This window comes from Nestor notabilis, unplaced genomic scaffold (assembly GCF_000696875.1).
Source record: "Nestor notabilis isolate BGI_N333 unplaced genomic scaffold, ASM69687v1 scaffold1937, whole genome shotgun sequence".
Classification (NCBI taxonomy): Eukaryota; Metazoa; Chordata; class Aves; order Psittaciformes; family Psittacidae; genus Nestor; species Nestor notabilis.
The window spans coordinates 19,841-33,245 of NW_009935903.1; the positions used below are offsets into that span (position 1 = coordinate 19,841).

Here is a 13,405-nt window from a genome sequence, read left to right on the forward strand (position 1 = left end):
CTGACTATGCTTTTTTACACTATTAAAATTAGTGTGTAGTAACCATTTATGTTTATCCTGAATAATAAAATTTTAATAGTTGTAGTATCTGTCTGCCAAATAAGGTGTTTCCTGGATTTAAAATACTAATCTAAGGGAATACCTTTTTTGTTCAAAGAAAGCTGGTTTTACATGGTCATAAGTTCTGAAAATCTTGGTGCTCTGACTCCAGCAATGAAGGAGTAGTGTGAAAGAGAATATCACAACTGGTGTATTTTACCAGTTTTCTTCTAAAATACTAATTCTGTAAGGTCTTTGAAAAGCAGACTTCAAAATTTTGGTTTAATAATTATCAGTACAAACAAGCGAAGTCAATGAAAGTTTTTGTTTGCAACTCTTCCACTGTTAAGTCTTGACTTTTGTGAATAGGTGAAACATTTACACCAGTGGGAAAGTAGCTTGGGCCTCAGCTGTGAAGTCTGCAGGTTCAGACCACAGCTACTCTGTTCTGTAGGTCTGTCTTCAAGGCAATGATAGTTATTCAAGATTTAAATCTGTGATGAGAGTAGCAACAATGTGATAACATAGTAGCAGAACAGGTTCTCTCCTTAGATTCAGAGGTCCCAGTTCACTGCAAGTAAAGTGCACGACTTTATCACCTGTGGTCTGGGAAACCTGAAAAAAAAAACCCCAAACAAATAATACTAATACTGAATTGAAGTATTTATGTACACATAGATATGCTAAGTAAACATCCTACTTCTACGTTGCACTGTTCTTGACTGATTTAATGCTCCCCAAAAGTAAAAATATTGCTAAAATTTTGCATTGTGAGAGGACATACTTGTTTTGAACCACTAATGATGCTAGAGTGTAAATATAACACATGAATGATATATTCTTCTAGTGGACATAGTCTGCACAGATGAGTTCGTTTGACTCTGCCTTCAAAGACAGTAGGGCGTTCAAGCAAAAGAAAGAGTTTATGACTGGAAATTTGCCTTTTGAGGGGGGTGCAAAGTCAATGACCTGCTCTAGAAGCTAGAGAACTTGACAGTGCTTCATACTTGCCTGTGAGTGAAAGAAACTATTCTGTCCTAGGCTACACACCTCTTGTGGGGAAATTGTAGCTTAGGATGGGTAACTTTGTATTTTTAAAAAATATTGTTACAAATCGGTGATTTTTTTTATTTTTTTTTTTCCTACTTGTGGTGGAGGTCAGGCAGGTTGAGCAATAGCTACTGCTGTGAGAGACTGTAGATTTAGTCAGTGGTTTACTTCCAGAAATAAGTTCACATATTGAAAGGTAACTCCTCTCCAGATCTTTTTCCCAAGTGACCTTTTAAACAGGTCAAACCTGGGGCATGTCAGCAGGAGGTGAGGTGATGAGGTCCATGCAGCGATGGCTAGGCAGCCAGTGTGGTGCCTGTCACAAAATTCGCTCCTTCCACAAGTAGTCACATCAAGCAGTGTCAATGTTTCACTGATTGCAGAAGCATGAGATTGGTGGATTCCTCTCTTGTGTTGCAATATGAAAACCCAATTTGCTTGCCAGGAATGTGGACCCCATACAGACACTAACTCCCAGTTCTTAATTCTAACAGGAGTGGTGTGACTTCTGTTTTCCTGTTTGCTTGGCAAGGCCTGCTGGGGATGGTTGGAAATGTTTCACCTCTGCCTAAGTTAAGTTATTTTTTATATTGTGCAGCCTTTTCAGAAAAGACAGGGATCCCCACAAGATTGAAGGAAACTGCAAAAATGGATGGACTTGTTTTCTGTGAAAACTGTTACCACTATGGTACCATAGAAGAATTTGTTCCTGAAGGAAAGTTTTGCAGCCAGAAATGTGCCCAGCAAGTAAAAAACAAGTAGGTGCTATTATAACACATAGAACAAAGAATTTGGCATAAATGCAGCATGAAATCAAAGGGAAATATTAAGCAGCTATGTTTTGGTGAATTTCCGTTGGTTTCTAATGTTCTTTCACTGTTTTTTATGTAAATGCATTAACAGTATTTGGTTTTGTCTAACACTCATGTTGAAAGTCTCTTTTGCTCAGTGTGCTGTGTTCTACTATCAGATGCAAGCGGTAAAACAGTCTATGGGATGCATGAATCAGTGTCAGACTCCCACCCTGTTTCATAATCATTAGAATTAAGATAATCAGTGATGAGATGGTTGGTGTGGTAACTTAATTATAATTAAGTGCAAGAGCTATGTTATAGATGACAGTGAGTGTAAACATGGGCATACTGTAGTTTCTTAGTTCCTTTTAGCTAGTGCAGTTCATCTCATCATGAAAGAAGGCTTGTGTTACTATGTCCATTTTGTATTATATATTACTACATTATGGCAGTTTTTAACATCTATGATTTTTTTTTGTACATTTTCTTTCATTTTTAGCTAATTGCTTCAAAGTTTTCTGTTCTGATTGCATGTTTAGCAATTTGTACATCACATACCAGCTTTCTCCAATTGGATTTGTCAGTCTTAACAATTACCTTTGCTTTCCTTTCTGTAAACTGCCTTGCAGTCCTAAACATTTCACAGTTTTCTTCTCCATGAGACTTGATGGTACATGGGAAAAGACACACTGTTTCAAACATGCAGAACTCGTTCACTGTAACCTGACAGCTTTCTTTTTGCAGTTACAATTGTGTGTCTTTCAGATTAGTTTATTTGACAGATGTAATTTCCAGTAGCATTTCTAAGAATATATTTAGTATAATACTCTGCGACCAGCAACTACTTGACCTTCAGATTTACTTGCTTTTTATTTGTTTTATGAATATGAGAAGTGAAATAATACTGGCTTTGTGTCGTTGTGTTACTCTTGTAATAGAGAACCAAAGGAGGAAAAGCCCAGTGTGGAATGCAATGGGGAAGATGATTGCAAAGGCATTCGGAAAAGAAAAGCAAAGTTACCTCTCAGAGAAGAGTCCAGGGATAATGGGGAGAAGAAAGAGAATCCTGATGAAACTGTTAGTATGCATCATAAACCCATTCCTGCAAGTATTTCAGTGGGAGTTTTGCCTTATATTGCAATGTCAGTAACTTCATCAATCTACAAAGAGAAGTGACGGCATCACTCTGTCAGCGCCACAATAAGTAGTTGAATCACTTACCAATTTGATTATGCCTCATCTGTAAATCGTGATTATTGACAGTGAACTGATAAGAACTAGTTTTGAATTCTTTTCCTTCTTAAGAAAACAAAAAAAAGAATTCAAAGGAAAAATGACACTAACCTAGACTTGCTGTATGTTCAGCATAGAAAAATAGGAGTACATATTTCCCAACACCTGTTATTTTGTCACTCTGCACATAAATAAATTACTACAGACCAATAATTTATTTACACTGCGGTTAAGAAGAGAATAGTTTCGATTTTCATAGTGTAATTTGCCTTAGAAAATCGTGGCTAAAGGTTTGATTTTGGTTTATGTTAGTGTAATGTCTTTTGGGGTACCTTTTGTTTTTCTTATTTTGGATTTATTCTTCATTTTAGAATTAACTTATCACAGTCTCTTCCCATAGTGCATGTTTTACTGTAATACTTGTTTTCTTCCAGTAGCTCTGACACTGCTGGGAGGAGCACAGTTTTGAGGGAGAAGGGGAGAGCTCTGCAACTGCCAAATTGTCAAAAGGCTGAAGACCCTAGGGTTGTTGGAAGGGAATTTGTAGCTGTCTATATAGCAGTATCTTAGGCAAAAGTCAGGGAGCACCTCCATTGCCTCCATGCATCTGCCTTCCCAAATGGGTACTTACTCTCTTCACCTATTCAGCAGCTAACAAAACTGTTAATACACTAACAGTGAAATAAATAAAAAGGGTCAGTGCCATTTTATAGTTAGTAAAGCAACTGTAAATTTGAAAAGAACAGACTAAAGCTGTAAGAGGTTTTCCTTTAAGTTATTTTGGAAGCATGAACATGCCAAAGATACTGCTATTTATCTCTGGCACAGTAAAGCCTGCTGAAGGCTTTGTGATCTGTCCCTGGCTTAGACAAGGCTGGCTGGCTGAGTGCTGGGAGTTGAGAGTCCTCTGTCATTTTCATCCTGTTTGCTGTGATTTGTCACAAATGGCTTCCTTTGTTTTTATTAGACATCTGCAGGTTTGTTTGAGATAGCAGAGAGCTATGTCAGTAGCCATTTAAATGAAGTCATAGTTAAACCTTGCGTGTCTTCTTTTTTACTGTACTAGACTTCTGAACTAATGATGTTACTCTATTCGTTTTTTAATTTAGGAAGACAAACTTGAAGGAAGGATCTTGAGAGTCTCACAGAGAGCCAGGAGAAAAAGAAAAGGGGAAATAACAGTTTTGAAGCAAAGTAAGTTAGATTACGAAATAAAAATCTCAACTATCAATTCTTTAGGTAATATCCATCTCTTATTGTGAATTGCTAGCATTGTTTGACTGAATTTTTATTCCCTTTTGAATACTTTTTTTTTTCCAGTTCAGTTCTGTAAAAAGAAAGTGTTAGTGTTACTTATAGCAATTAAGTTTTAAGGATTGAAAAATTGCGAGAGCCAAGAGAATTCTGGGGAAAAACCCCATCACTTGGAGATTGATTACCTTTTACAAAGAACCAGTTTATATACTTCTGGCAGTGTGGAGGAGGATATAGTGAGTGTAAATGTAATTGACGCATATTTTAGGGTTTTTTTCCATCCTTCTAAAGAGTGTCAATATTAAAGGGAATTGGGCGCATTGAGTTCCCAGATGTTGAAAGACATGTATTAAGCAGAAGTGAAAGTTTACTTTTGTTTCCTTGGGGATCAATTTTGTATCTACCATATGTGCTGGAAATAGACACATTAATGGAACTGTTTAGGAATAATTGCTATAATCAGTCCAAAGGGACATACACTGCATCAAGTGGCATAATAAACCATATTTTAAATGAGTGCAGTTTTTTAAAGCTGATAGATACTTTTAGAAAGAATGAGAGAATCAGAAGCTATTATACCTCAGTGGTACACCAAGCACAAACCTTCATCTTACCCTATAAAGTGTTTCTTACAGTAGACTGGGAACCATCACTAGAAGTTGCTGGGCCACTAATCAGCGCAGAGCTCCAAACAGCTCTGCTGCACACTAGGCAGATGAAATACTGATTGAAGATGCAACACATAAAAGTCATGGAAGATCCCCCTGAGACAGAATTAGTCCTGAAATAAGAATATTATTTCTACAGTTGTTTCCAAAGCTGAGGTGATAAGAAGCATGTGATATACAAGCACAAAGCTGATGCTGTATGGAAATCACTGCTGTCCACTGACAATGATCTGTACAGATTTCTTCTGTTTGTTTTTATTTGGGAAAATGTCAGTTTAGCACAAGTGATTTGGAATAAAAGACTGATTTATATTCAGAACCAAGCACATAACTGTATTGTGCTGAGCAACACATCTCTTAAAGGGAGTAGATAAAAACTGAGTAAATCAAAATAAAATGAGATGAATGTGCTTTAATAGCGTTGTGCGATCGCTGTCATTCTGAATTTTGTTATCTTTTGGTTTCATTATCAGCTTTCTTCAGGAGAGTTTGGCATTGCTATTGTTATGGTTCATGTTGTAATGATAAAAATACTTAGCCAAACTGTTACTTAAGGGACTTATTTCTCTTTTGAGTAGGCCACAGTCAGGATCGAGCAAAAATCATAATGTGGACTGTGAGGAATCCTGCTGGCAGCATGAGCTTATGGTCAGAAATGCTAAGCTGCATGTGCAGAGGCAGCATTTTAGGTGAAGATCAGTAGAGCAGAGTGGAGGTGTATGAAAGCAGATACATACACGGCCAGCTTCACAAACCATCTGGTTTTGAAGCTCCTGGCTTTTGCTAGTGTACTTAGTGCCTTATTTTCAAGGCCTAAAAACTGTTAGTCGCTGATGTGACTGTAGCCAGTATTAAGGTGGACTGTAACCAATATTACAATTTCCGTGCAAATGTATGCGAGTATTCACACTATACAAGCAAAGCTGAAACTGGAGATTTCTGTTATGTGATAATGACATGATGGGGGGGGAAAAAGCACTGGTGATGGTTTTGATGGCTTGGAGAAATTACTGTTAAATCACTGCCTCTCCACCCAAAGCCATCAAACTGCAAAGTGATGGAGTAGGTTAGAAACATTCTGAATACTGTTAAAGAATCAAGTATTTCAACTGTGATCAAAAAAAACATGTCATGAGTGCCATCCATTCACAAATGCTTTCCTGGCAAAGAAATTCTTAGGAAAAAAATAAAATATTGAGCTACTTTGTGAGTTTAACTGGTCTTTTGACACATTGGCAAATTGCATATCTCAATGCTTTTTACAAGCAATAACAAGAAAGGGACAGGGGGCAAGACTTCGTAAGTTGTTCCTGTCACCTGAAAGACCTTTTTCTTATAGCTAATCAAATTTCTGTTGCCAGAAATCTTTTTATGCAAACCAGGAACCTTTGCGTTCCAGGTGCTGTTAAACCTACAGAGCTACTCATTTCCTAGAAATAATTCCTGAGAAACTCCATGAATGCATTTAATAAAATGTAGATTTGAGATAGGTATATTATAAACTTTGAAGTGTTGTTTGGATTTTTTTGTTTTGTTTTTCTTGAGGTAACAGTTACAGAATTCTTTTACTGTTGCGTGCTTCTTTACAGCTATACCCTCTAAAGGAAGGCAAGCATGGTGTTGGGCATCCTATCTGGAGGAAGAAAAAGCTATTGCAGTACCTACTAAGCTTTTTAAAGAGGTATGACATCAGTCTACCACCTAAGATCATGAAATTTCTAGGAAATAATTAAAAAAATAATTTGGAGATGTTAAAATTTCCTGGGGAAAACCCTGTATGATTAAGATAATGCTGTCCATCAGCAATCCTCAAGATAGTTGGAACATGTGAAATTAGTAATCTTTCTCTGCTTTTTCAGAGAATTCTGTAGTTGCAGATGAATGCTGTCAGCTGAGACTACAGAAAACAGATGCTTTTCCAAAATCTCCAAGTTCTAGCCTTTCCTTCTAATCACTGAAGATAAACATCTGACAACATACCCTCATTTTTTTATTACATATCATTCTCTTCAAATACATTTAGAAAGGTGGTACAAAGGTAATCTTTTGGCTTGTTGCTTTGATTATATTACCTGTCTTTTTGCAGCTTCTGCTGACATATGTTATTAAATGAGATACTGGTTTGGCTTGTTCCCATTTGTCTGTCATCTGATTGGATGTCACATCATTATCTCTTGTTTGTCATTTGCTGGCTATGGTAGTCTTTGTCATTTCAGTGCTTTCTCTAGTGCTGCCTCTCTTGCTTGGGAGAGAATTCTGTATGCAAATCCACAAAGCTTCCATGCTGTTCTCCTTTCTTGCAAAACCTGTCAAAACATGTGAACATGTCTCAGCTGCTGTACTTCCTCTATGTATATCCAGTATTATTTTTGATAATTCTGTTCGAACTTGTAGTCTGTTTCTTGCATCCATTTCTTAGTTTTCTTTATGCTTCAACTGTTAAACCTTTTGTGCAGAGCTTAGCTTTTCAGTTTACATGTGCATGTAATGCTGACCTTTAATTGGTGCTTTTAGACATTGCTGAGATATAAAAGTAAAGAACCAGGATTGCAGTATACAGAATCCATAGATTTGTAGGTGCAAGAAGGACAATTACCCAACCATCCTTAGCTGTATAGCCCTGTGCTATTTACTGGTTGAAAATTTAACAAGAAAAAGAATCTGGATATGTAGTGTTTCTATCTGGAAAGTAGATTTGCAAAGCGTTGCTCTGCCTCTCTGAAGTTCCATGAAATGCTCTTAGTGGCACACAGGTATATACCAGCCTTTCTGGGCACTGCACATGGTAGTAAAGTCTGGAGTTACATGACGATGTACTGTTTCCTTTACTTTTCTCCACAGTGTACCTTTCTCATCTAGTGCATATTATTTCTTATTTTGTTTTTAAGTCTTTAGCCCCTGGATAACTCTAGGGTTTTATGTAATGTGCAGTATTTAAAGCGTGTACTGGAGAGAGAATTCTTAATAACACTCAGAAGTAGCCAGGTAATTTTCTCCATTTTAGAGACACACAAACAAGCCACAGGAGCAGGAAAGTTAAAAAACAAAAACAAAAAAACCAACCCAAACATCATCACCAATTTTGAATCCTTGGTTTCCATTTGCATCGTGAGAATTATTCTTACTTTTTCTCTATTTTTCCAGTTCAAGAGCAGTACTTTTCATGGTGTTTTTTCATATCTTTAATTAGGAATGGTCAGGGTAACAGAGAGTCCTTGCCATTTCTTGGTACTTAAATCCTAGAGTCATTTTATAGGCTGTGACTGACAAGCTGTTTCTGCTCCAGTAAAAGAAATTGACCTTTGAATTTTGATTTTTCAATCCCTAACTCCCCTGATGTAATCTCTTGGGATTTGTGTATGTTCTTGCACCGTACATAAGCATTTCTGATCCTTAGTTTGCCATCTCCTCATTTGCTGACTACCATTACCTGTAGTCTTATTTCATTCTTGTATCTCACCTTAACAAATTATCTTTAAATGTTTGTTGTGAAGACAATGTGTGATTACTCAGTTTTCCATAGCTTTATCTTGGGTGACGTACTGAGAATAATGCACAAAACTGAAATCTGTTGAACAGTGTTAAAGTTACTAGTCTTCTAAAAGTTGCCTGTTGTTTTGCTGTAACAGATTGTGTTGCCTTAAAAGTTTTAGTTTTGATAATGAAAAGAATAGTGATTAATTCGTGCCTTAAATTTCAGGAAATGCTTGTGTGATAATGGCTTAATTTTTAGTGTTTTGTTTGTAGAATTTTGTACTGTTTGTGCAGTAGTGTTTATTATAATAATGAAAGGATAAACAGATTTTTGACTTTTTAATTGTTTCCTTTCTTTATGATTTTATTTGTGCTTGCTTTTTCAAAATGTCAATTACATTTTTTGCCATTGTTCCACAGTGTGTCAGTATTTCTAGGATTTCAGTTTTCCACTGAGGTTTTTTATCTTTGAAGTATTTATGATATAGATGGCATTAACTGCAAGTCTGTGCACTAAGATGAACTTTAAAAATTTGAGTTTATTGATGTAAAAAAAAAAAATGCTCTGCTTTCACATTTCACATTTCCTCTTGAGGAAGTGTCTGAAATTATGCATAGTGTAACTGCATTAAACTTTCATTGATAATAAAGAAGTATGGTGATGTTAGGATGAAATAACTTTTCAAATGCGTGTTCTTCAGTCAGATACTCTGATGCCTTAACTGAGGTCTACAAAACTATCTAGGCTATTTTTAGATAGGGATTTAGAGCTGTGGTTAAACATCTATATTAGCTGACCGCTTCAGGCTGATTTAAACTAGTTTGGTTCTCCATTTCCCTTCCCCTTGACTGTGTATTCCTGCTTTTGTGCCATGCACTGCATTTTTTAATCCTGGGTTTATTATTCAGTTATAGCTGTTGCAGCCATAGCCACCAAAGAGAGGATTTGCTTCCCTCTGCGTAGGTGAAACCTCTCTGAGTACCTCCCTTGGTACCCTTCTCTTTCCATTGACTGCAGAGGTACTGCAGATGGCTAGGGAGCATGCATAGGTTTTAGGCAGGAACAGAAGGAAGGGGTGGTATGGAAGATGCTTCTCCCATATTTTGTCTGTAACCATTTGGGACATAAAAACTGGTTGTGAATTTGTTAACCTGTGGAAAGCTCTCTTCAGTTTCATTTATTTTTCTGATAATCCTTCCAGTTTAACATTCATATCCTTCTTTAACAGAGGGCAGGGAGCATGATGCATGGGATGCTGATGCCTTTCAACTGAAAACATGTGTTCTGCTTAGCCTTGTTTTCAATTTATCTTCTTCAAAAGATGTTGCTCTGGGTTTGTTATAGTGGGATACAAGGGTAGTCATGTTCCTGTGATGCAAAAATATTCCTGAAAAACTAGCTAATCTGGACTCAACATATAAAGGGGAAAATGACATCAAAGAAGCCATCCCTATATACAATGTGTTTCATATTTCTACTGTACAGCTCATTTTTCATAGCCTGAGATGTGGAAATGAAAAGGCAAACAAGAGCATCATCATTATTGTAATAGGAAAGATGACCATCAGGAAGGTGTCAAAATGTTACTGTACAGGCTGAAAAATCAGTAATTACATGTTAAAATGTTTTATGGACAACTAGTGGAAAAAGTTGAGGGTAAATCATGTCATCTTCTTTCCTTTAATTAATCTTTTTCTTACAATTTTCTTATAATCATTTTCTTACATACTCAGTTACTTACTTATAATCAGTTACTTACATACAAGTTTTAAGTCATTCTGGTATCAAGGTGGTTTTTAAACAATCAGTTTCTCTTTTCCACTGTGTGTTTTTAAAAATACAGAACTTACTTTACAGTGATTTATTAGTTCTTTCAGAATCATGAATAAGAATCATTGTTCTTTTCCTTGTAAAAATACTCTTTCTCTTGTATAGTTTCGGAAGTATTGAAACTGTTCTTTTCCATTGCAGTATCAGTCTTTCCCATACAACAAAAATGGATTCAAAGTAGGGATGAAGCTGGAGGGTGTGGATCCTGAGCACCAGTCGATATACTGTGTTCTCACAGTGGCTGAGGTAAGTAGAGGCTGCGAGCAACCGTGGTGTGCAATTACAGGACAGACTGAACCAAACCAGCAGTAGCTGAAAGTGCTCGTTCTTCCATAACAAGCAGACAGAAATTGTATGTGGGAAAATGGTTTTAAACTTAATAATGCTGTATTAAATTTACCTGACAGGCGTGTAAAGACTATCCAGTGCCATGCAGCAGTGACCGTTTACATATATTTAATGTAAGCAGCTAGAAGAAAGAGCATTACGCTAGTAGGATTATGTGTGATTTTTCTGTAATCCTGTAGTTTAGATCTATATTTAAAAGACACAGTAAGTAGGAAAAACATAAGTATGACAACTGCTATATAGTAGTTCTATTGACGTTTGATAGTATTTACAGTTTCTCCATTCACTGATGCAAATACCAAACACTTTCTTGTATTGCAGTTGCGCTAATTTTTCCAGGCTGATGGCCTCCGAAATTGCCTGTATTGGCAACTTCTACAAGTTAGTATAAAATATAAACAATATACAATATATACAATATAAATGCGGTTTGTGTTTTTGCTGCACTGTATGAAATACTTTTTCTCATGGCTAGCTTCTTTGCTTTTAATAGTATAAATGAGAACCTGTTTTTCAGTTACATTTTATGTGTCTTTCAAACACACCTTACATTAGTTTTTACGTAGTTTTACCAAGGATCCTTTTTTGGTTTGGTTTTGTGAATAAAAACAGGGAAACAGGAATAGGTAGGTACTATGTCACTCTATTCTAGGCAACAGCAGTTTTGCAGTTTATATTTTAATAGCCTAGGCTTTTGTGTTCCCATTTCTGGATCTCTTCATGGCCCATAGTCATACCGCATTTCTGTGGATGTCTGTTACATTTTCTTGCGGATGGTGTGTCAGTGAATGAGTGACCTGAATTTCACAGAATTCTGAGATGGCAAACTGAAAGTTATGTCAGAGTACAAATGAAATAGAAAACAGGGTGACCTTGATGGTAGGAGATTTTCACTGGTGACTCTCATAACTCAGGAAGATGTGGAGAATTTTTGTGCAGAGAATTTTTATCCTGTTTTTCTCTTCCTCTCAGTGGTTAAGTTACTACATCTTGAAATAAGTGAAGGTTCTAGGGGATACCTCCACTGACTTCTCATCTTCAGTATTCTCAGTATCTCTCTGGAGAGCCTGTTGAACACAGTTATTGTTGAGTGCTCCCTTGGATATTGATTAATTGGAATAGCTTGAGAGCATCATTATCTGTGCTTTGTCCATGATGGTATTGGATGTATTCATGTTTTTCTATTAGGTTTCTGTTTTGTTCTGATGTTGGGTTGAACAGTTTTCAAGTTTTTGAACACTAATGGCAATATGCAGCTTTTAGTTAATTCTTTTCACCAGAAGAGGAGGCACTCAGACTGAGAATAGCTTTGCTTTTTTATTCTTTCCGTTTTGTCAAATGAATTTATTCATCTAGTATTGGCTTTAGCAGAAGTAAAAGGCTGACTGAAAACACACTGTTGTTATACATAATACTTGAACAGAAGCTGTTGTGCGTAGGGCAAACATTTTAAAACACAGCGTTGTATGTTGTACATTTTTGCTTTTAGGTTTGTGGCTACAGGGTACGGCTCCATTTTGATGGATATCCAGACTGTTACGATTTCTGGGTGAACGCTGATTCTTCAGACATTCATCCTGTTGGATGGTGTGAGAAAACAGGTCACAAGCTTCATCCACCAAAAGGTATTGTTTAGTCTGAAATGTGTGTGTTTCTCTTAGTTCTGAGATTAAGTCTGTCTGTATAGTGCTGTAATTTTTGGTTTTGGCAGAAATGTTTAAGTTTAGTCAGATTATTTGAACATGGCAAGTTAAACTCTTTAAGTCTTGCTTAAAATCTGAAAGTTGAAATCCTACCTTTTTTATTTGGTGGAAATTCACAGAAAACAGGAAAACAAAATGAACTTTAAGAGTCGCTCATAAGGCATTAGAAAATTAAGAAAGAAAATTAAGCAATAAAGCTAGACCCCAGGTGAATGTTTATTGCAAGTAAAATGGCAGCATTCTGGTGACATGTATGCTTAAATTGACATCTCACAGGCAACTGAGAATCCTTCAGTGGAAAGTCTTAGGACATGTGCATTACTAGATACTGATCATCATTATTGTACATGTGTTGGCACACACTAATAAAGATTGTGCTCTTTCTAAAAAGAGTAACTTGAAATAGAGATGAAAAGAGGAATGAACAGGTAAGGATGGAGAAAAAAGAGTAGGACTACAAGTCTGAAAGTGTAATTTGTACATAGCTTACGTAAATGGTGTACAGGTGTTGAAATATGTCATTTGCTTGCCAAATTATTCTATTATGGGTTATGTAACTTTTATTTTGGCAGATGGAGGGCATTTGCACTGAACTGTACCCTGAAAAAGGGATAAATGAGCTCCCTTTTGGAACAGGGAAGGGAGCATGTGGGGATGAAGGGAACAAATCCTAAAGAAAGGAGAGCGCGAAACAGATGAATGTGGTGTTTTGACATACACAGTGAGGGTAGAATAATGTGGTTTAGAAGGGCTGCAAAATGATGAGTGTACGGAGTCAAGAGGATGTGTTACAGAGGATTATAAAACTGGATGTAAGCACTCAGGTGTGAAAAGCAAGAGTAAAGCCACTGGAAGTGTAGAGTCATGTGGCCTGCCAGTGTGGGAGAGCATGGCATTTCTCCCGCTGAGCCTTGCAGGAGTATAACTGAGTGTGTGCTGCTCTTCTGAGTGCTCTGCTAGCTCCACTCTGGCTACAGGGCAGGGAGTGCTCAGTGCTGCCACCCCGGGGCA

The 13,405-nt window shown here is 36.8% G+C and overlaps 1 protein-coding gene across 1 annotated transcript in view; it reads left to right on the forward strand.

Moving 5' to 3' along the window:
- Nucleotides 1-13,405, forward strand: part of L3MBTL3 (l(3)mbt-like 3 (Drosophila)) — a 69,336-nt gene that overhangs the window by 12,786 nt on the left and 43,145 nt on the right. The window contains exons 3-8 of the mRNA XM_010018046.1: nucleotides 1,688-1,847; nucleotides 2,822-2,960; nucleotides 4,226-4,310; nucleotides 6,628-6,719; nucleotides 10,485-10,589; nucleotides 12,181-12,316. Coding sequence (XP_010016348.1) covers nucleotides 1,688-1,847; nucleotides 2,822-2,960; nucleotides 4,226-4,310; nucleotides 6,628-6,719; nucleotides 10,485-10,589; nucleotides 12,181-12,316 — 717 coding nt within the window. The remainder of the gene's footprint in view (nucleotides 1-1,687; nucleotides 1,848-2,821; nucleotides 2,961-4,225; nucleotides 4,311-6,627; nucleotides 6,720-10,484; nucleotides 10,590-12,180; nucleotides 12,317-13,405) is intronic.